The sequence below is a fragment of the Patiria miniata genome, unplaced genomic scaffold (assembly GCF_015706575.1).
Source record: "Patiria miniata isolate m_02_andy unplaced genomic scaffold, ASM1570657v1 HiC_scaffold_9, whole genome shotgun sequence".
In the NCBI taxonomy this organism is placed as follows: domain Eukaryota; kingdom Metazoa; phylum Echinodermata; class Asteroidea; order Valvatida; family Asterinidae; genus Patiria; species Patiria miniata.
Window position 1 is genome coordinate 7,584,790 of NW_024037076.1, and position 24,219 is coordinate 7,609,008.

Below are 24,219 nucleotides of genomic sequence, written 5' to 3' on the forward strand. Positions count from 1 at the left end.
TGAGTGCATAAAAAGAAACCAAAAAAACAAAAACAAGTCGAGTTGGTTTCAAAACTGGATTTTATTGTTTGTCATGAATTTCTCGTTTTGACCAAGCCACGTTCAAAGTAATGTGTTATTTTTCCCGAGGATTAACATTCAAGCCATTTCAGCCAGACATCTCCGTAGCAATAGGCACACCATGCCCAGTGTTTTTTTTTATTCAAATGAACCAACTGCATTTTTGCATCTAATGTTCAAGACAATGATGCTCTGTGATGCATTACTCAGAAAACCTACACGCGGTATCATTAAAAAGCATAGAGATCACGCTTTCAGATGATACCAGTTTTATAGCCAGTAAACATATGGTCTGTCCATAATAATTCTTTGAAGTTTGGTTTCCTTCTTTTTTTTTAAACACCCTGTATAGTTTACCTGTGTGTGTACATTTTGTTTAGACCCAAAATGTGTTTTCCTTTTAATTCCCAATGTACAGTGCCAAGAATGATCTAACACCAAAAACCCTACATGCCCTTACTTCAGTCTTCCCCATACTGCATGAAAATGTCCTGATTACAAAGTCTGAAATTGAAAGGTTATGCCAATATTCTGAGCACCTTGTTATAGTTTTGACTGATTTTGGTGGGGGCATTGAATTAAAATCCTAAAATTTTGAAATTTGTTTTGGTGACTCTTATTTTTTAGTTTCCCATGGTTTCCCAAAATAACGCGATATGTACATGTACTAGGCCTATCCGGTGTAATGCAAAGTAGTGTCCGCCTACTATTAGCATTGCTGAGAATATTGCACTATTGACTATAGCGTGCATCCGGTGTGCGCTTTTTGGCATGACACCAGGCCCTGGTGCTCATCATGCAGGCGCTAGGCGTGCATGCACAGCCCTTGGATACGAGTTTCCATGGCGCCGTGTTTTGTCTATGGAGTAAAAAAGAATGCTACGTTCGTCGCATAAATACGTGACATTATGTTTTTTCTTTTGATGAAAATATGTGACTTGAGTCACGAGTCACCAAACTCGAGTCAAGTCCGAGTCACGAAAAATGTGACTGAGTCCAACTCAAGTCCGAGTCCTGGACTCGAGTCCTACAACACTGGTAGGTGCTAACAAGAACCTGTGTTTGTATGTCTGGACTGCATATCCACAGTCAATTCTCCAAACAAAAAGACTTCATATAGATTGTTCCACACAACTCATCAAATTCCTGTATAATGTTTTTCTGCCTAGCAGGTCCATGACATTTGGCCTAGCCTGAAACACACGGTTCAAAGGTACTAACAATGCCACCCCTTCCAAATTTAAGGACTTTACTTTAATAAGACACTGTCCCATTAATTACACTTGTGAAGGTATTTCAGATTAGAGTGTTTAGTGTGAATCTTCCAAGCATAAGCTTTTGAAGTCCCTCCTAGGTGAGGCCAATTTGTAAGATTGAATAGGATTGAACATGCAAAGATTTACTCAATGAACACAGTTGCTAAGTTTGCTTAGGTTGAGAATTTTGAACAAGCGGACACCTTTACCGTGGATAACCAAGACATTTTAAATGAAGAACAATATGGATTTCCCTAAAATGTTGATCTCCTTAAAGAAAATACAAAAACATACAACACTTCTTATACATGAAAACATGGGATACACCTTAAGTCAATTAAAGCAATGTACATTTCTAGACCCTTTCCAGAATGGATTATTTTATTTTAAATTGGAGGGGGGAGGGAACAATGGGTAGGCTAATTGGTTAAGCAAACTGGCTTGCCATACAATTCTTAGTTCAATATTGTAATGGAGGATCAAACATACAACTCAACTATTTTGTTGGAAAGGACCAAGCCTTATGATTCACCTCACTCCATGTTGAGGTAAACTCTGCAACTTAACCAACAAAACAATACTCGTAGGCATAGGCATAAGATTTAAAAAAAAAAAAAAATCTGCAGTGGTTTATGACAGTGAATAAGCAAGACCAAATATCCCAATAAACAACAATGCACACCTCCCTGTCTTCATTAGTAGACGGTCATATATATGCCTGCATACCTGAGTAAGTGCTACTTCATTTAGTATGGTGCACAATAAGCAATTCCTTTCTGTGAAGCTTAAAATTACCTAACTGAATTTCAAATTTCACTCTTTTAATTGTTTCAGTTAAAAAGAACTAATATACACTTCATTTATTTTTTTCAGATGTTCATTTGCAAAGAAAAAAAAAATTCATTTCAGCTACATGTTTAACAACCTTCAACTTCAATATGTAGAGCCCCCTTGCGGTTGGTCCAAACATATATCTGCAATGATTACAAAAAAATGCTAACTAAAAAAAACATGAATTCCTCTCTCTGTAACAGGAAATGGTTCAACTTTTCAAATGCACAATTGTTCACCCACTATAAGAATTGTCCTGACTGAAGGAAAGTGGGGTTCTGAAAGTCATCTTCTGACTCTTTGCCCCATCCTTTCACCTGAACAAAAAGCTGGGCTTATCTCAATTTGAGTATCAACAGAATTTCACATACCTATTTTTTTTGGGGGGGGGGTGGGGGTGGGGGTGGGGTCTTAAACTGAAGGCCATATTAACAATTTGACCTTTTTTCTGCTGGATGTGGCAAACATAACAGAGGCCTTTCTTCTGGTGTAATTCAAGGGACAGAGTGTTTCAGAAATTTGCAAACGTGTCTGCCTTAAAGGAAGAGTTGAAAATAAACACAATTAAATCAAACAATGTCTTTGATTAGTAGACAGAAGACAGAAATTATGCTTGCACAATTTTATGTGTTTAAAACCTATTTACTACACGGAAAAGACAATTTGGCAACAGTCATGGAAAGGTCCTGCCATACCACAGAAATGGCTCTACCATACCAATAGGAAGTCTGTCCAACATAAAACAAGAAGCTCTGCCATAAAGTCCAGAAAACTCTGACACACAGATGAGATGGTTCCACTGCTCTTTGTACAATCTATTTCTTAAAGCTAAGGACCTGGTATTTCTGTTGTAATTACTGAGATGGTTCTTTTAACTTTGCAGAAGAGCACAGGCTGTCAAGGTAGTGCAGCATTTTCATCCTCTTCGACGTATGTGTAAGGGAAGTATCCAATCTGTTTCAAAGAACAAAGGATAAAAATTAACTTTCCAATCTCCAACTGCTTTCAAAGAGCTACTAACCCTTCCAATACCATATTGTTGATTAACCTGGCTCTCAACACTAACACATTCTTTGTTCTGTCTTGCAGAAATCACTACAGCATGAAAAATACCCAACAAGTAGAAAGCTCCAAAATTTCAGCTTAAATGTTCACTATCAAGGAATGATTTGCATGGAAAACATGAGTGAAGTCTGTATCTTAAACTAACTCCCACATGTGATATGAAAAACAAGGCCATGCATGCAAAAAAAAGTTATTTCTCCTTTTGACCTTGTCCAATTTATCAATCTGCAAGCCATTGATCTGCACATGGATACGTAATAGAGAATGGACGAGGAACTATAGATTCGTGCCGAGTCCATTTTTAGCACGAATCTACAATCCTGAGTCTATTCTTTGACTTAAACTTTTTCTTCAAAATAACAAAGGTTTATTCAAATGAGTCCCATGCATCTCCCCACTCTCCATGTTTTGGGCTTTTCCACTGAACAGCGGAAAAGCCTTTGTTTTTGTTCTGATTTTTTTCCCCCCTTCTTTTTTATCTTTTTGGGTTCACACCAAATCGCATTGACTTTATACACGTTTTTGGTGTGACACACTTTTGACCTAAAACAAAGTCCTATTCCAATGAAACTTATCTCAGGTAAACCCTATACTATATTGAAATTGTGTCTCAAAGAGTGACGTCATGATTACGTCATCATGGGTCACGAGACGTCATCAAAAAGTGCATATTTTGAAGGCCTACATGTATATCTACAGAACTATAAGTCTGATTGGGTTGAAACTCGGTATGTTGGTAGACCGGGATGTGTTATAGGTAAAAATTGAGGTGACGTCACGATGACGTCATCCTGCGATTTAATATATTAATATATATCTCATGAACGCAAAATGCAAAACTGAAAATTCTTTTTTCATTATGTTTGTTAGGTACATGTAATACATGTATGCCCAAAATTTAGGAAAAAGTGTGATGTGACGTCATCAAAAATGCCATTTTTGAAAACACATGAAGGGGAAGGCCCAATCGTCATGAAACTTTGTAGATAGGTAGATGGTGTCACAAGTATGCAAAATCTGAAATGACGTTACCATGACGTCATCAGTAGATTTTTTTATGATTTTTTTAAATATTAAAAATTTTATTACACTTTTTAAAATATTGTATCATCTAGGTTCTCGTACTTTTTAGATGAATCTCTTTTTATTTATATGTTTTATATGTCTTTTATTTATATATTTTATATGTATCAATAATGTTACACTATTGTAAGCCAGTCTCTTCAGACACATTATAGTGGCTGCCGACTTGGTGTTTTTTAAAAAATAAACCAGAATAATAATAAAAATAACTGGTGATTACAAAATCTTACCAAATTACAGTATGGTACTAGTTTGCAACATTATCACCGTTCAATTTGTTTCCCATTTTACTTCATATGGGCTGAGCATGTAATTGACCAAAAAGTGTCAAATCAGGTGAAGAGTGTTGGCAAAAAAAGTGTTTTACCAGTTTCAGTAAAATGATCTGTACTGACCATTAGGTGACCATTGGCCGAATTATTATGTGAGCAACCAATATGAGGCTTGGTCCAATGATGTACATGTAACTGACAAAGTATGACATTAATTGGGTCAAGACTGTGGGAGAAACCATTTTGTATTTCTAAAGAAAACGACCACTAGTGACCACTAGGTGACCTTTGACCCCACATGCTGGTCACTTAAGATAGGACTCGGGTCAAGGAAGATCCTGTCCAAATTTGGCTTAGATTGGCCACGAAATTTGGCAGAGCAAAAAGACCACTGAGTGACCACTACCTGAAATCTAATAAACTGCTGTACAGGATATGGGGTAAGCATGTAATTGACAAACAATTGTTCAAATCAGGTGAAGATGTTGGTAAAAGGCGTTTTACCTGTTTCTGTGAAATGACCTCTACGGACCATTTGGCCAAAAAAAAAAGTCTCCGGTTTCTGGTATGCGCGTGTGTGGCCAATATCAGAGATGAAACTGGCATATGGCAAAAAAATTGGAAAATAGGCCGAACAAATACGTGTCCGAAATCTGGGCTGCGCTGCAGTTACACACATGTACATGCATGTACAATACACTAAATGCCCAATTTCCGGACACCAACTCCTGCTTTATTTTCAATTCAAACAAAATTTTACGATGAAAAAAAAAATGGTCAGTGTTTTCATTGCATAAAATGCCTGAATTCCGGTTAGAGTAATGGAGTCATCAATAAAGAAGTTCACCTCTTACTTGAGAAAGTCGAGGGAAAAGTCCGAAAGACAAGGGCACCATTCATAGTGCTTCAATCATGTCCACGATTCAACCACACAACTCCACTACTCCACTTGCATTCATACATGGGATAAAAAAATCAGGCATTATCGTCTTTCTCTTCCAACAAATGCCAGTGAAATGTTTCGATAATGCTCTCTTCGCTATCCTCGAGATAATCATCATGATTTTTAAAGCATTGCATTTTGTGCAACTAAATCTGAAACCTCCAAAAATCGCACAACATAATGATTTTATCCACTGGCACTGGATCGTTCACAAGGCTACCCGTTCCCCAACAGCCATGTGCTAGCGGACGGTACGGTGCGGTACGTATGCTGGTACCATTGCATATTCGCACGCACGTGCGACACAGTGATTTTTCCATGTCGCCTGTCAATGTTTAACCTTTTGTCCAGCCAGAGAAGGCTCCGATCAGTGTTATGGCCTGTGTTTCTACCGTTGAAACACTCCAATAAAGACTGGTGAAAGAGATTAAAACTACGTTCGCGATGATTTTAACGTGCCATTTCCATTGACTTTTCTTCGAAATTATGGTTGAAATAAAATGACATTTTGTAAAAAAATTGTAAGAAAATCGGAAAAGTTTCATCTCTGCGCCATAGCCATGCACGTCGGCAAAATTAAAACTTGTATCTGGAACCTGTAAACGCTTCCATCTTATAAACGCTTTTTAATTAGTGCAATATTTAAGGGAGCAGACCAATGTCCAGCCTGGCAGCTCATGCACAAACAGCACAATGTCGATGTCACTGTCTCTGTAGTGAATGGTCCGACGTTACCGTTTTCTCTGATTTTTGTCTTGACTATCCAAATTTCCCGAAGAATGTTCTTGTCGGTCATTCGGTGGCCATTGACCAAATTCGGTGAACAACCCATATGAGGCATGGTCCTAAGATGTTACTAACCAAGTTTGACATTAATTGGGTCAAGACTGTGGGAGAAGAAGCATTTTGTGTTTTTCAAGAAAATGACCACCAGTGACCACTAAGTGACCTTTGACCCTGCATGCTGGTCAATTGTGAAAGGATTCCGATCAAGGAAGATCCTGTCAAAATTTGGCTGAAATCGCCCAAGGAATTTGGCAGATATTGGCAGATATAGAATTTCTTGTGAGCATTTGCCCAAAGAAAGAAAGAAAGAAAGAAAGAAACAGGACGATCACAGTACATGTATATCAGCGTGCTCCACCAGGCTGATTTAAAAATCCGTAATCCATGGTATCTGTGGTTCATTACGAATCTATAGTTTGCTGTAGATTCGTGAACATAATGTACACTTTTAACAATAGTGTGATGTCACAAACATAGTTTAATTCTGAAATAGTTTGTCTGAATGATAAAAAAAATGGAGAGCAAAATAAACTAACATGTCAGCTTCTTGAAAAGCACTCATAGTATTTGTTGGAGTGCTCTTTGTGTGGTTTCCTTCTCGACTTATTTGCCAATTAATTTCCTTAATTCAGCTGGGGTTTGGATTATTGTCACCGGTACATTGCCAATGACAGTGAGAGGGTTAATATCAGGAAACATGAATATTAACACTAACACATATTCTTCTCAGAACCACCTCTCTTTTAAACATAGTGGAATCCTGTGGTTTACCTGCAAACTTCTAATAACTTGTAACCAGGTCGGGTTTCAGTACTTACTTTTACCCGACAGGTTCCTTACTCCAGCATTCATTTCATAACTTTTGTAACTTCGTGGTTGTGTCATTTCACACGCATGACATGTGAGCAGCCATTGCGATCATGCTTTTTGCCTAGCGCCCTCTCGCGGCCAACTAAACTTTTGTTTGCACAGCGTGCGCCGCCTAGAATTTTGCTCAACTATGCAAAGGGCGTAGCGAGCAGGCAAGTTTAACATTCCACGCGCTTTGTTCAAATTAGATAGCTGACATTCCGGGCGTTTCGGTTAGTTTTCTTGTAAGGCTAGCTGCGAAATTTTTGTGAATCTCCATTTTTCCTTTTGAAACAAAAACAAATTGGTAACTTCTGAGCAACACGAGTATGCAACCTTTAACTTAAATTTTAGTGTTTCTATAATATTTATGTTCACATTTATCATTTGAAATAGACTTTCCCATTTTCCCAAAACTATCGGTTTTCTTTAAAGTGCTATGAACATTCGGGAATTTGTTATTAGGGCATGGTATATATTCTTACTTCATTATTTTATAACATAACTTGGTGAATAATTCATTTCTATTTTCGGATTTAAAATTGCACTACATGTATATAAAATATTCATATTCTTGCATAATTGCCATTTAAATAATTCTTCTGTTTGGGCAACAGTCATTTTATGCCACAGTTGGTTCCTTTACTGATGCATTTATAAAAAGTGTTTTGATTTACAAATAAGGAAAACAGTTTTTCCCACATTACTTTGAATTAAATATCGTTAATAATGTATTTTGATCTGGAAGTTATTCCCATAATTCATTAGTCATTTATTGTTTTTATGCATTTCAGATACTATCCTTGGAGTGACAGTTCACTAGCCTATTTTCCCTTTTTGACTGTCCTTTTATATACCCAACAAAGTTCCATTCTACATACCCAAAGTTCCTACTATAATTCTTTTTGTAAATACCTGATCATTTGCATATATATTGTCTCATATTTGTCTTGTAAATAAAATATTTTGATATTATTGTCGAACAACAGAAAATTTCGCTCCGCCAAGTTATTTGTATAAGTGGAACCACTCGGTTGTAGGAGAGTGAACCATAGTAAACCAATTTATTTAGCTCTCCCCGGTTACAAACTGAACAGATTTTTTTCCGTAGGGGAGGGGGGGGGGGGGGGGGTAGTGGCACTTTCTTGGGTTTTAAGCAATACTTGACAACAGAGATGGGACTGACCCTTCCTCCGACTGCACCCTTCCACCAGCCCCTGTTCTGGCCAGCCTTGCTGATGATATCCACTCTGTCTCCCTTCTGTAGGGGCAACTCGCCAGACTCACGAGCTGTGAAAGGGAACAGGGCCCTAGCTGTGCCAATGACGGTGTAGCGCTTAGGCTTAGGATTCTCTCGGCCAGACGGACCTGTGCAAATAAACGAATAAGTGATTAAACAATTTAAATACCACTGCCGCTGGAACAAACTTTTGCCATGGGGTGCTGGAATTTCTAATTAATACGAAAGCGAAGCGAACCCTTACGTCGTGGCTTAATTTGGAATATGGATGCTCTGTGGTGCAATCTGAGGTGATTCCTAGCCACTTTCATTTGACTTTTTTAGCAAAAGTTTTTTTGAGATTATAAAGACAATTTATTTCATTATTTTGTTAAGAATATACTGTTGCTCTTAAAATGTTTAACTGTACTGTAAAGTGGAGAACCCTGTATTTTTATCTCCATTTTTGGTTCCATCTAATTCTGGAAAAAGAATTGTATCATTATGCATGACATCGCATGTAAATATTATTGTTGCAAGGCTGCTTTCTTACATTTAGTAAATTTCTTCGTGTATGTTTTGTTTTATTTTCCTAGCCCTTACGGCGTGGGGCCACAGGGCCAGGGGCCCGCTTTAAGGCCCCGGAAAATGTTGGATTCTGGATGCACTGTGATGAAATATACTGAAGTAATACTGTTTTGGGGTTTAAGTTAAAACAAATGGTTCCACTGGAAGCGGATGAATTTCTGTACATAAAAATATTCACATAGTTCTAACTCACCAAACGATGTAACTCTCGATATATTTGTAGTGTTATTTGTTTGTTACAGGAAATGGCAAATATAAATGACTTTAAAAAAAACCAAATGCATCTTTATGTTTAAGATCGGTAGATGGCAAGTTTGGGGCTAGGCAAGGATTTATTGGTCTGCTGAGTTTTATGAGGAAAAACTTGCAGAGGGTAAAACATGAATAGTATTTTTATTAAAACGAAACTACACTGGAATTGGCGTAAAGCATGACTAGTTTCAATGAAAGCCTATTTGTTGGTGTTGAGTACAGAATGCTAGCAACGTCAATGAACTTTTAAATGAAAAGAAAACCTTCAGGGGAAAGGTATGAACATTTGCCCCTATTGAAAGATCGAATGAAAAAATTCCTGGCAAGCATAATCAACTTTGCCACCATTGTCATGGCCAAGGTTATTACTTTTGGGTCAAAGCTTCCATCATGGCGGAAATATCATAGACATGTCATGATTTTAGATATCTTGAGAGAAATATTGATTCTGCACTGCCTGAAGATTTAGAAAATACCTCCTCTTGATGTTTTACAGTGTTTGTGCTAGACTTTCGAAGCACCGTGCTTAGCCGCGACAAAACTAAAAACGAACAAAACGAAGGAGATATTTGTAGAGCAAGCATAATGTGTAGCGTAGCGGCGCAATTTCATCGTTGTAGAACACTGCTGGCTGGAACACATTTTTGCCCGGGAGTAGGGGGTGCTGAAGCACCCCAATAAAAAAAGTTGAGGGCGCTGCAGCACCTACAGCACCCCGCGTTCCCGCGGGCTTGTTAAATACTGCATTGTTTATTGGCATCTTTCTTCCCAATAGAGCCTGAAAGTTCACCCATGGTGGCGCGCTTCTGGAACCCTTAAAATAGAAAAATTAACGTGCAGAAATTCTAAAATTTGCAATTATTTTTGGTACATTAATTTCTTTAAAAAATCACCCTCGAAAAAGGTTTTCATAAAATTTTTACTAGCATCTCAATTTATGGAAACTGAAAAATCGCTTGACGTTAAAGAGAAATATCATGCCAATAATTGACCTCTCACTTCCGAAAATCTAAGATATACGTGGACTAGTAAAACTCAATGTACTCGCCCAAAGATGAAAATTTATGAAATAATTTTGTTGTGGTCATTGGGTGAAAGTTTAATAGAAGACTATGATGACTAGGATTAACAATTGTTTCAATAACCTTGAAGGACTCATTAACATTTACAAAAAAAATCTAAAATGAACGCTGATAAGGACTGCATTCAAGCCAGCTCGACTAAATCTAGAACCCAGCTGCTGTAGGTAGGTAAATCTCCGCGTTGTTATACATTTTTGTTCTCAATAAGGTACACAGTGTAAAAACAAACATGAACAAACAAGGAGATCTAGGAACGAAAATGCCAGAGGTGAAAGGTCATAAAATTCATTTTTACCCAAGAGAAAGGGCAACCCAGTGTAAAATGCGCATAGGCGGGGTGCACAAGGCTTCTAGAAGCTTGCCGCATGACCTTTACTTTTAGGCCCTACATGTATATCGCATTGTTTGTTCAGTGAAGCATGAATCACTACAGCATGAAATAGTACCCACAATTTTAATCAAAATGTACACTACAGTTATAAAAAAGTGTTTGTGTGAAGTTTGTTCCTTGCACTTTACCCTTTCAAGTGATGTCAAAATCAAAGGCATACATGCATGCTCACAAATAGCAAACCTATGGCTCTTTTTTTGATCTGGTCTCATTTATCAAACTGCAAGCCATAATTGATCCATAGTGGTGAGAACAAAACACCAGTTGTACAATAGGTTTTGCTGGGCCCAGTCGATAGCCGCAGTATAACAACTTGGTCCAAAATTCCCCAATTCAATTAGAAAAGATGCTTTATACCGGTAGTTTAGTGATTTTGGCACAGCAGAAATGCCCACAATTACTTTATCAAAAAAATGCCCACAAAACTTTATCAAAATGTATAATTTCACAGAGGACATCACAAGGTGATCCATAGACCAAATCAAACGACTGAAGATTGGTGGAAAAAATGGAAACGGTTCACTGATGACACCACTCTGCTTGCCACCAGCAAGGAGGACCTGATGTCTATGTTGGCCACGGTAAAGGAATCAAGGGCGTCGAGGGGTCTTCTGCTGAACACCCAAAAGACCAAAGTCACGGTGATTGACGAAGCTCGGCGGACTTCGTGGACTTCTGGATCAATGGCGACAAGATCGAGGAGGTGCAAGAGTTTGTGTATCTGGGTTTGTTGATCATTAGCTGTGACAGGTCCATGCGAGAGACCAGGCAGCGTCTAGCAATGGCTGGGATGCTACAATAAAAATGGTGTACATCTGTAGAAACCAGATTGTTAGCACTACCTAAAGGTCCAGCTACCATGAGCAACAAACTTAGCACTGCAGCCTACGCATTTGAATCATGGGCCATGAACAAGGACTATTGTCACCAAGTCGATTCCACCAAAATGTGGGCGTGGTGAAGGGTGCCAAGAGTGTCACGGATGAAGAGGAAAATCAACAAATGTTTACTGGATAAGATTGGAACTGACAAGATACTGAGCAAGCAACTGGCACTCAGAAAAAGGTGTTACGGTATTCACCGAAGTGGCCTGGCAGTAGAACTGATCCAGCGCAAAGTAGAGGGCAAACAGCGTAGAGGACAACCAATGGTAGAGTGGGCCAATGACATCAAAAGGTGGACAAGACTGAGTTTGACATCAGCTTCACGGCTGGCTTTGGACCATGCACGCTGGAGAGACTGCATGAAGACTACAGCAGCACAATCCACCAGACCGAGAGAGAGATAATTTCACTGATACCTCATTTTATTGTGTAATCAAAAGTTCCCCACATACCTTGTCTAAAGCATAAAAACATATGTATCATAATTTTGTAGATGTTTGCATATTTTAACCTTACCACCATATTTCACCAACAAAAAAATACTGAAGTCAAAATTATTTTTGTAACTGGTTTGTTAAGTCTTCCGATATATTCACAAAAGTGTAAACAAATGTGTGACCTCATTATGAAATGATCAAAAATGGGAATTAAAAAAAAACTATACAGTATGTCCTACAAAAGTGTCCGTCTGGCTGTTTTAAAAATAATTACAATACTATGAGGTCAATTTTGAAAATGTTTGGTTGTGCAGATCATCATCATCATCATCATGGTGACGTCTGTGCGCGAGCAGCGCACAGGCGTTGCTTAGTGGCTGCATAATAACATATTAATTGTTCGTTTCTGCTGTTGAGCTTGGTGTAGTTGAGTCAGGTCCGTACCAACCATCCTCAGGTCGTCCAGAAGTTGCTGTTGATAGGTTCGCATAAGTGCGCCACCTCTTCGGTATGGTTCTGTAGGTTGGTTGTTTTTGTCCAAGAGCAATGAGAGGGGTGTGTCACGCCTGGTTGCGTGGGCAATCAGTTGTAGGCGGTGTTTGCGAAGGGTTGTTGATGCCTGTGGGATTTTGGTTTGGCGATAAAGTTCAACATTGGTGATGCGTTTGGGGTATCTGATGTTGAGTGCGTAGCGTAGCAAAGCTCGATGTGATGCGTCGATGGTTTTTGCGAGCGTTTCTGTTAGCGTCCAGCTGGCCCCACTGTAGAACAGCACCGACTCAATGCAGGCAGTAAATAGTTTGACCTTCAGGTGATTGCTTGCTGTACAGGTCCATACTATATCGAGTTTTCGGCACGCCACCCATGCGAGATGTCGTCGGCGTTGGAAAGCTGATTGACTGTTGCTAACGTTGCATCCCAAGTAGCAGAACTCTGTGCACGGGGGCAGCGGATCACCTGATAGTGTATGGATTGGTGAAATTTGGTCAATGCCAATGTACATGACCACAGTTTTCTGCGGGTTTATACGCAGACCAACTTGTGCTGAAGCACGTTCAAAACGGTGAAATTGGCGCTGTGCAGCATCGACTGTATCACTCATCAGTACAACGTCATCGGCGTAGGCAAGACCAGGTAACTTAACTGCCAGGTTACGTGAAGACAGCCGTCGGCGAACCGTGTACCCATCAGCATCTTCACATAATGAAATGCGGAGAACATAGTCTAGCAGGATGATGAACAGGTATGGCGCCAAAGTGTCACCTTGCAACACACCAGATGTTGTTCTGAACCGATCTGTGTCACCTGATGATGTTCGCACGTATGCTTCAGTGTTAGTGTACAGAGACATGATGGCATCGATTATTTGCGTAGGTACTCCATAGAATTCGAGGATCTCAGGTAGGCATGCTCTGTCTACATAGTCAAATGCTTTGCTATAGTCGGCGAAAATAGCAACAAGGCTCTTCTTGCGTGCTCTGCATGTATCAATACAGAGTTTGATGCACAAGATTTGCTCTGTAGTGTTGCGGTAGGGTCGAAAGCCGGCTTGCAGATTCCAAAGTAAAGATTCAATTCGGCCGCGTAAACGCTCAAGCATAACTCGATTGAACAACTTGGCGTTGACTGACATTAACGAAAGTCCACGTTGGTTGTTGAGCGATGTTGAGTTGCTCTTCTTCGGTACTGTAACAATGATGGAAGTCGTGAACGCTGGGGGTGGTGGGTTACCAGCCACGATGGAGTTCATGGTTGGAAGCGTTAAGCTGGCTATTGACAGCAGTCTAGCGACATCGGATGGTATGTTGTCAGGACCACTTGCTTTCCCGCACGGTATGGTTTTGCAAGCCTTGAGTAGTTCTCTGTCGTTTATTGGGCCGATATCTATGGTAGGTGCATGGTCGATTTGTTGTATGATAATGGGTTCTAGAGTGACTGGTTGGTGAGGGGCATTGAGCAAGTCACGGAAGTGATCGTGGACTTTGGAAAGTCGATCTTCGATCGAGTCAGCTGCTATAAGTGCTGGTGGCCTGTTCTTCTTGCATGTCATATGCGCGATGCCTTTCCAAACAGCTTTGCCTCGTCCGGCTTCATGGTGCTGATTGATTTCGTCAGCCACCTCACTGATTATTTCTTCTCGTCGGCGCTTGTATGTTTTGTGCAGATACTCATGATAGTGGTGCGGCATAGCCCCAATATGCCAAACGATTGTGCAATTTGTGATAAAAGCATGAAACTTTGCATGTTGGTTCTTCATGACATGAAGACAAATTTCAGATATGGAGGCATTTCATATTTGACCTCTGGTGACCTTTGAGAGGTCAATGAACTTTACATACTCTATTCATAACTTTTGTTCTTCAACACTTCATTTTCCTATGACCCAAGTCTATGTCATAGGTCTTCATTCAATAAAAATAATGTTCAGACATGGGAACAATTCATATGTGAACTCTGGTGACCTTTGAGAGGTCAATGACTTTTGTAAACCTGTTTATAGCTTTTTGTAAGATTTATTCTTTAAATCCATCTTTTTGCACGATTCATGTCTAAATGAAAGGTGTTAATGCTATAAAGAGAATTTTCATATACATGGCCATTTCATATTCAACCTCTGGTGACCTTACGAAAGGTCACGACCTTTGTGAAACCATACTTAATTATGGGTATTACTAAGATTTCCACAATTGTAAATGCTACTTTTTTCATGACCCACGTCTAAAACTGAACTCTTTGTGCCATGAAAAGAATGTTCAGATATGGGGACATCATAATTATTTGATGTAGTGATGCTTTGGAGAGGTCAATGAACTTTGTATATCTTAGTTGCCTTTATTTATCATATTTATTCGTCAAAACGCCATTTTTTCACGAGACCCAAGCCTAACTAGTGCCATAGAATGGTATTGCTGTTGCACCTATTAGTTTACAGTCATATTATGAATTCAAACCCCACAAACAGTGGAGTGCTGTGGCCTCGTGGTTAAGGGCACTGATTCGTGGTCTGTGGGTAAAGCTGCAGGTTGTGGGTTCGAGTCCTGGCGGGGTCATAGTGTGTGTGCCCTTGGACAAGGCACTTTGTCACACATTGCTTCTCTCCACCCAGGAGTAAATGGGTACCTGTGAGAGCAGAGATGGTTACTGTGATTGAATAAGCTTCCTTGCATCGAGCTGTATACTCCCCAGGGAGCTGAGATGGTATTTGGAATGCTTCATGTGCCCAATGAGCAGGGGTAATAATAATGATGTAGCGCCTTGAGCACCAGTCCTGGTGGATACGTGCGCTTTACAAATATCCACTATTATTATTATTAAACAATTTAGAGGTGACCTCTGATCTTGTTTCTCCTTGTTTTATTGGCAGATGCAATATGATGAGATTGAAATAGTAATCTGTGGGTCTGTTTTGTAATGGAAAATGTGTATGTCAAGCAATATTCACTCTTGTGTACTTATTACACCCTGCTGTATCCGGATGGACTTGGATAACCACTTTTCAACCTTTTTACCAAGCCCAATTGTCACTGTTAGAGAGTGATGCTTGTCCAATGTGCCTCTTATAATCTGTTGCACCTCTGTGTCTACCCTTATAAAAAGGAAAATTGAGATCAGAGGTCATGCAAAAAAATCTTTGGGGTCTGACTTCATGACATGCTGTAGAATAATTATTAAAATACACTCCTTTTGCACTAATTAGATGCCGGTCATGAAAAAGTGGCATTTGGAAATTAAACTGGATAAATAACAGCAATCAGAGTATACAAAGTTCATTGACCTCACAAAGTTCATCAGAGGTCAAATATGAAATGTCAATGTATTATCTGTAATTTCATATCATGGCAAGAATACCCAAAATTAAAACATGGGATATAAAAATCAAAAGGCCTTACCGCGACAATTCATAGCCCTACACGAACCAAATCACAAGGCGTTCCCACGACAATTCATAGCCCTACACAAACCAAATCACAAGGTGTTACCATGACAATTCATAGCCCTACACGAAACAAATCACAAGGTGTTACCATGACAAATCACAAGGTGATACCGCGACAATTCATAGCCCTACACGAACCAAATCCAAAGGCCTTACTGCAAAAATTCATAGCGCTACACGAACCAAATCAAGACGTTGCCACAACAATTCATAGCCCTACACGAACCAAATCACAAGGTGTTACCACGACAATTCATAGCCCTACACGAAACAAATCACAAGGTGTTACCATGACAAATCACAAGGCTATGAATTGTCGTGGTAACACCTTGTGATTTGGTTCGTGTAGGGCTATGAATTGTCGCGGGAACGCCTTGTGATTTGGTTCGTGTAGGGCTATGAATTGTCGCGGTATCACCTTGTGATTTGTCATGGTAACACCTTGTGATTTGGTTCGTGTAGGGCTATGAATATGAATGAAAGAAACGATTCACAAAAAAATATTAACGCCGGTGCTAAGTTACTAATCTTACTTATAAACTCCCAGGCTTCCAAAACGTTTTTGTGTTGGTGGTGGCTATTTTTCAAAGCACTACTGCAGCTCAAACTGAATTCCATCCACAGTGACGCTTGATTACCAGTTCTTCCAACCATTCTACCTCCATGTTCCAACCATACTTTTAAATTCCTTGATCAAAATCTCACACATCTGATGGTTCTCATCGCGGCAATATTGATACCAATGTGATTGCGTATTGCTAGCTCATAATTGTCAGTGCACAGTACATGCACAATACACACACATCCACACGCGATATACCAACACGAGGTGCATCAAACCCATTGAAAATAATTTTTAGTCTGGTCGTCAAGTACTCCACTGCCCACATTGCATTGGTGTCTATCAGGTTCTTGACCGCATTGCTTGTTAGACTTGTCACCAGTCCATCCATTATCGTAAATTAGGGTCTATATTTTGCCAGAAATTTGCGGGCGATATTACAGAAACAGAAAATGTTGGAAATCTGGATTCCGCAGACTTTTGACTAAAATTCCGGAAATCCGGAAAAATCCGAACAAATCACACCCCTGTAATATTTTTTTGCAGGATGGATACTCGGAATAACTAGAACGGCGAAGCCGCCATGGCTCGCTGTCCAAGGCAGGAAGGGAGGCTGAAGGTAGGGTTGAGGATGGGCATGATGGAAGGGGATCAGGATTCTTGTTGATGTGCCTAGGTGTAGGGGTCAGTTTTTAAATGTCAACATAAAAAGTCAACAGATTACCTAATAAATACATGTGAATATAGGTTAGCCGTCACTGTATTATGGGGAGTTTTCCATTGTTAGGGTAATTAGGACCCAGTTGTGGATTTTTGCAGCCCCAACAGTGTCTTCTGCTCCCCATACTTGTATTACCATGGGAAAACTCTTGTGTAGTCGCCACAAATGCAGAACAAGAATGGGTATACATGTACATGTAGACACAGCACCATCACCACCTCCCCTAAACCTTACCCCATCCCAAAACCTTACCCAATCCCCAACCCGCCCCGCCCCTCCCCCTCCCCCACCCAACCCCCTACCCACACCCATTCCATCCTCCCCTAATCATCCCCACCCCATCACCTACTCATCCCAACCCCACCCAAACTCCAATCCCTATCTCCTTCCCCTCCCCTGACCCGTACCCTCCCCTATCCCAACCCCCTACACCCACCTACCCTATCTTCCCCTATCTGTCCTTACCCACCCTACACATCCCCACCCTAACCCTTACTCGAATTCCAATATCCCGCCCACCCCATTCCCCCACCCATACATCCCCACCTGACCCCATGCAACCCCTACTCTGATCCCTATATACTGGGTACTGCCCCCTCCCCTTATCCAACCCCTACAACAACCCATCCCTACACATTCCCAACCCAACCCCTACTCCGATCCTATATCCCGCCCCCTGCCCAACCCCCTCCTAACCCAACCCCTACATCCATGCCCATCCTCTCCCTACCTGTCTCCCCCTACCTGTCTCTCCCTACCTGTTCCCACCCCACCCCACCCAAACCAAATATTCCAACCCCTCTCCCCACCCCACCCCAACCCACCCTGCCCCACCCATCCTAGCTCCCCTACTCATCCTACTCACACAAACCCTAACTCCAACCCTATCCCCAACCCACCCCACCCCACCCTCCCCTACCCCATCCCTACTCCAACCCCATAAACTAAAAGATCAAACCAGAAGCTCATGCACATCCCCAAAATGCATAGTGTACATGTACATGTTATACCGGTATACACACATGTATATGTTATACAAGTATACATGTACATGTAACAATTAAAAACTTTAACATTTCCTTGAATTAAAGTTCCTCAATAAAATCATAACATTTACTGCAATGATATGAACCTAACTGAAGTTATAGAGATGATACATTAGTCATGACAACTGCATTTAATTTTTTTCCCCAAGTTAACTAGAATCAAAAACTTCAACATTTTTATCTGAACGCGGACGGCCGGACGGGCGCCCGGACAGACAGATGGAAATTGGTATTACATAGGCTCGCATCTGCTTCGCAGCTCGCCAAAAATAGTAATTACGTGGTCGGGCGGGGCGGAAAAAGATTTCTCGTCCAGGTTCCAATAAAAAGAATGCTGAGATGGGAAGGGTTAACTTTTTTTGGATAGGCTTGATACTCGGAATAAAATAATGCGGTCGGACTGGGCAAAAAGTTGCAATAAAATCCCCAAAATATATTTCTGCACAATGATGGACAGCTGACCTTAACCCTTACCCTACTAGACCCTCCAACGCATGCCAATATGTGCCTCAAGAAAATCTCCTATGTTTTTTGCATGGCCCTCCAATATCTGCCATGTCATTTCAAGGGTAACTGGACAGGCACTCCAATACATGCCACAGAGAACAATGAGAGTCCTCTGATAACAAAGTGAGTGCCCCCAGCTGGTCAGTATCAGGCACCCTCCAGGGCCTCCAACTCCTGCCAATTGGAGCCTTCACTGTTAAATAAAACTATCTGCCAATAAACTGCAGCTGGAGGGCATTGGCATAACCAACTGACATGCAGTAAACTACCCTCAGAGAGTAAGGGTTAAAGAGTTAATTGAATGTAGCTGTCGGCCATTATTACAATCAGCGTTCTACTAAGAATTAAAAAGAGATGCATTACATCGAAATTAGGTTTGGCTCAGTAAGGGACATCATTACTGTTCAGCGAAATAAAAAGGGAGTTTGGTTTCTTGGGATTCTTCCGTGAAAGATAGCACCTGGACTGAATCTCCAAGGTTATTACACAACAGTTCATTTTTTCCTGATGGTGCTGTTTGCCAAGGACTGCTTTCCCCATCCATGGTGCCAGTAAGTACCATTCCTGTAGTGAGGACTGAACACATTTTTCTTCGCATACTTTTAGTGTTGCCGAGCTCTTCCTGTGTGCACAGACCATGACTGGCCTTTTGTTGAATTGGAACACGTGCAGAATGGGAGGACCTTTCGCACGCGTGCGAACGGGAGGTAGCTCGAACAAAAGAATGCATTCCTGGCGTGCGCATCCATGCAAACAGGTAAAGTATTTTTGATCCCTTGCCTAACACGAATGCTTCCAAAGTATGTGCAATGTAGCAAGTGACCTATCAAAATTGCATTTTGAATCTGTGTTCTCTTCACACAAGCAACCACGAAAGGCCAGTGGTATAGAGTAAATGACATGATCAATAATGCTCACCATTATGTTCGGGCTTGGCCACTGCTTTGCCCTGGACTGGTACTGGGACTTGACTTGCGGCTTGGACAGTAGAGGATTCCCGCAATGGTATTTTCAAGGTGGAGTGAAGCCCATTGAAGACATCCCTCAGGCTGTTCTTGCTGTAGTGCATGATCAGGTCTGGCAAGGTGTTGAAATCACAGGAGTCCTTGTCCACCAAACCAAATTTGCCAAGGTAGTAGAGAACTTTAATATGTTTCACCTGTTGTTCATGTCTACAATGTAGGAAATAACAAATAGAGCAGGAGTCTGACTTCACAATGCATGTGTACTTTTGAACCTAGTGGGTGGCAAAATACATGTATATGATGATACAAAGAAATGATACTGTAAAGAAACCACTTGAGCCAAAATAAAATAATAATCGGTCTCTGGTCAGACCAAAGTTCCAGAATTGATGCGGCGACGCGGTTTTTTTTTTTTTGGGGGGGTGGATTTTTTTTTTCAAGCTTCAATTGTACAGACAAGGTGGGTACTATTTTGCTTTTTTGTGTCCTCATTATACATTGGTGTCCTCCATCATTTGCCTTGGTGCCCTTTATCATTTGCCTTGGTGCAATTTCCCCATTCCTTGGTGCTCCTGTTGTAGCCTCCATGTTATTTTGAAGAAAAAAAAAAGGTTGACGCGCATGATTAAAATTGACGCGAGCGCTGACCAGAGACCGAGTATTTTTTGGGGGGCCTTACCCTAAAACACAGTCTGCTTTTATTATACTTATAAGGGCACTATTCTTAAGGGAATAAAATATGTGCTTGGCCGGTAAGCACATATATTATTCCCATTCATTAATAACTTTCGGTCAATCCAAGATTTTGTTCAACAATTTTAATTTGTGTTTTGTGAAACACCCCTCTAGCCATGCCTATGGTATCGTTGCTTTGCTAAAATTGTGACAAAACTCTCCAAATCTGGCAAAAGTTCATCATAAGATAATAGCATTTTAAGTTATTACTTTTCTCAAAGATATTTTTAACCTCTTTGCAGTAACAGAATTCGGAAATGTTTGCATTGTCCGATAGCTTATGATTTGCTCTTCAAATCATAGGCGTTTGTTAAAAATATTACTTAATTACACAGTAATTCATTAATAAAACCTTTTTGCACTTAATGAGAACATGAATACGTGGATGCCCATATTTTCCCCATTACTTTGTACACAGTTTTTGTCACTTGGTGGGAACATAAAACTGCAGAAGCTGTTATTATTTGTACTTCATTGACACATTAAACTGGTAACTTTTATGTGTCATATTACAGTTGAGCTTGTGCACATCTGTTCTCTTTCAACATCATTCTCACGCTTATGAATGCTCCCTTCCTGAAACATGTAGACCAATGTATGATTTTTCCGACCCTGCTAACGAGTCGACTTTTTGGTCACTTAGTGAAAACATTTTACACTTTTTTAGACTTCCTTAAAATGAAAAACACCGATTTCAGGTTTTTTGTCTAATGCTTATTTACGATAATTAAGAAAATAAACTACATTTTGCTTCAAATTAGGTTTTGCCCTTAACCGACATTTTTAAACAATGAATACTCAGTATTTTACCTCCCGAGTGAAGTTGGAAAAAATCACTCGGGTGGGACTTGAACCCATGACCTCCTGTTTTCTAGTGCAGATGTCTTACCACTTGACCACCGAGCTAACGGAATCGTTTGGCTGGTTCGAATCTGATGTATATAGCATCTGATGTATATAACATCAGATTCGAACCAGCCAACCGATCCCGTTAGCTCGGTGGTCGAGTGGTAAGACATCTGCACAAGAAAGCAGGAGGTCGTGGGTTCCCACTCGAGTGATTTTTTCCAACTTCACTCGGGAGGTAACACACTGAGTATACAGTGTTTAAAAAACATCAGTGAAGGGCAAAACCTCGAGTCCGACTTGAGTCCGACTCAAGTCACAATTTTTGGTGACTCGACTTGACTCAATTCCCTATGGGTAAATGACTCGACTCGACTCGAGTCACTGCGAGCAGATGACTTGACATAACTCCCTCATCAGAAGACTTGACTTGACTCAAGCGAAGACATATAAGACTCAAGACCCAAAAATAAAAGCAAAACTTTGTGAAAGGTATTTGCAATGACTTACGGAGCAAAATGTTTGTTCACGTCTCTTTGCGAATACAGTATGGTACCGCAGCCGCTTGTCATGTACAAAAATACAACGTGTCACACTCTCTCTCTTCATGGTTTTAGAACGCGCCAAATACTATCCAGGAACCGGATTCTAAACACATTTTCCAATTCGTTGTTGCATCATTGACTTTGAGCGATTTCTTATAAAGCTCTTGGATTTGAACGCCGGCTAAATTTATGCCCTCCTTTAATAAATTTTGGTATGTAGTGTGCAAATATTCGTGACTCGAATTGACTCGAGCTAAATATTTGACTCGACTCAACTCGACTCGACTCAACTCGACCTTTTTGACCTAATGACTCAACTCGACTCGAGTCACTTCTTTAAAATGACTCAACTAGAGTCACAAAAATCAGTGACTCGTTACAGCTCTGTTATATTTTGCTTTCAAACTTGGTAAGGCAAAGTTTTTGTCATTTTGTGAGCAAAGTGACGGTATGTTCCTCATGCGCGTAGCGCTTATCTCCTTATATGGAAATTGACGCCTGCATGGCACGTACTGCGCAATGTAACGCATGAGTTTTGTTTAAAAGCACCCGGTTTATATCAGGGATTTAAAACCACCCACGTGACGGGCTCTCGTCCAATAGGAATGGGTGAACTTTCTCACATATTTATTGATCTGTTTTTTATTATTGTTCCGAATATTTGGAACATGTTCCATAAGGTTTGTACACAAAAATACAAAGGATAACAGGAAAACACAAGCAACGCACCCCCCCCCCCAACCAAAAAACAACACCTTCTTTTGACAACCAATGAATTTCAAGGACAAGACTTCATAGATTGCATGCTTTCAAGTGCCTTTGCATGACACCAATGGAGATACCAGTAGCAGACATGTGGTGGTTAAACCCTCACATTTATAACTAATTTTTCAATGACCAGCAATACACTTCCCTTCAGCCTTCCAGCTTGCGATAAGGCCACTGGCACCACCAAAGCATCATAATTCTGCACTAAACATGCAACAAGCATAGAGCAAACATGCATAAGGGGGAGACAGTAAAACGTCACTATAATGAACACAGCTATAACGAACATTTCGCTATAACAAACATCCCCTTTGGCTCCCAAAATATTAAATTCTATTAATAAATGAATACCTTGAAGAGTGGACAGCTTCTGATTGGTCAAGACTTGATCACGTGGGGGAGTATTAACATGTGGTATAAAGACCGACTTCAAAAACAAGCGAAAATATATATGGCCTCTGAACCAGCGTTGATCCAGTATCATGTAAGCCAATGATTGGCCAAATATAAAAAAGAAGATTGTAACAATACAGCCAACCATCATCGTGTGAAGACCCAGCGCGCATATGCAACACAGTTGCTACACACAAGTCTGGAAATATCGCCGAAAGGAAAGTCACAAAATTCAAGCATTCTAACTGTTTATATCGTTAAAAAGATAATTAATGGGAACAACAGTGTGAGGACCCGGTCTTGACTGCGTGATGATGACCGGGTTGGGGGATGGCCGCTGTTAATGGACCGAGCCAAATAACAGCGGCCATCCCCCAACCCAGTCATCATCATGCAGTGAAGACCGGATCCTAAGACTGTTATTAAGGGAATAACAGTGTGAGAACCCGGTCTTGACTGCGTGATAATGACCGGGTTGGGGGATGGCCGCTGTTAATGGACCGAGCCAAATAACAGCGGCCATCCCCCAACCCAGTCATCATCATGCAGTGAAGACCGGATCCTAAGACTGTTATTAAGGGAATAACAGTGTGAGAACCCGGTCTTGACTGCGTGATAATGACCGGGTTGGGGGATGGCCGCTGTTAATGGACCGAGCCAAATAACAGCGGCTGTCACAAAGTGTGATTTATATTTTTAAATAATGTTTCAATTTTTGTATTTATCATTGGGTTTATTAATGTAATTAATTATGGGATTTTCACTTATACATTTATTTTAGCACAAGTTAATTTAATTCTCCCCCATCCAGAATTGAGGCTACCCAGAGTGTACAGCAGAGCTAAATCTTTCTTATGCAAATGCAGTATGTAAATTAATGCCATGGTTGAGTAATTTTGTTAGGTCTTGGATGCCATGTGCAAAGCCAGTTTATCCTGCAAACTGTAAGTTTATTTTATTAGGTGATATTTACTTTCATTATAAATGGCTTAATTCTTTTTATTATAAGTGAATTGTAAGTGATTTCTTTCGGAGGTAGATTTCTCAAGAAACTTGAATTTGGTTAAGGAAAATTGGACCAAAGAAATTACCCATGATGTACATGCATGGGAGGGAAATACAAATGTAGTGTAATTCGATTCAACTCACATGAATGGGTTTTAGTGGAAAAGTGTTTGACTTTTTTCTTTAAAGGG

The 24,219-nt window shown here is 40.4% G+C and overlaps 1 protein-coding gene across 6 annotated transcripts in view; it reads right to left on the minus strand.

Annotated features, from left to right (window-relative positions):
- Positions 1-1,649: 1,649 nt before the first annotated feature.
- LOC119720855 (proto-oncogene vav-like) overlaps positions 1,650-24,219 on the minus strand; it is a 94,777-nt gene continuing 72,207 nt past the window's right edge. For all 6 annotated transcript variants that reach the window (XM_038190718.1, XM_038190719.1, XM_038190721.1 and 3 more), the window contains 3 exons: positions 19,690-19,943; positions 8,332-8,513; positions 1,650-3,101 (listed from right to left, as the gene is read on the minus strand). In XM_038190718.1, the coding sequence (XP_038046646.1) occupies positions 3,045-3,101; positions 8,332-8,513; positions 19,690-19,943 (493 nt within the window). In that variant the 3' untranslated portion in view covers positions 1,650-3,044. The remainder of the gene's footprint in view (positions 3,102-8,331; positions 8,514-19,689; positions 19,944-24,219) is intronic.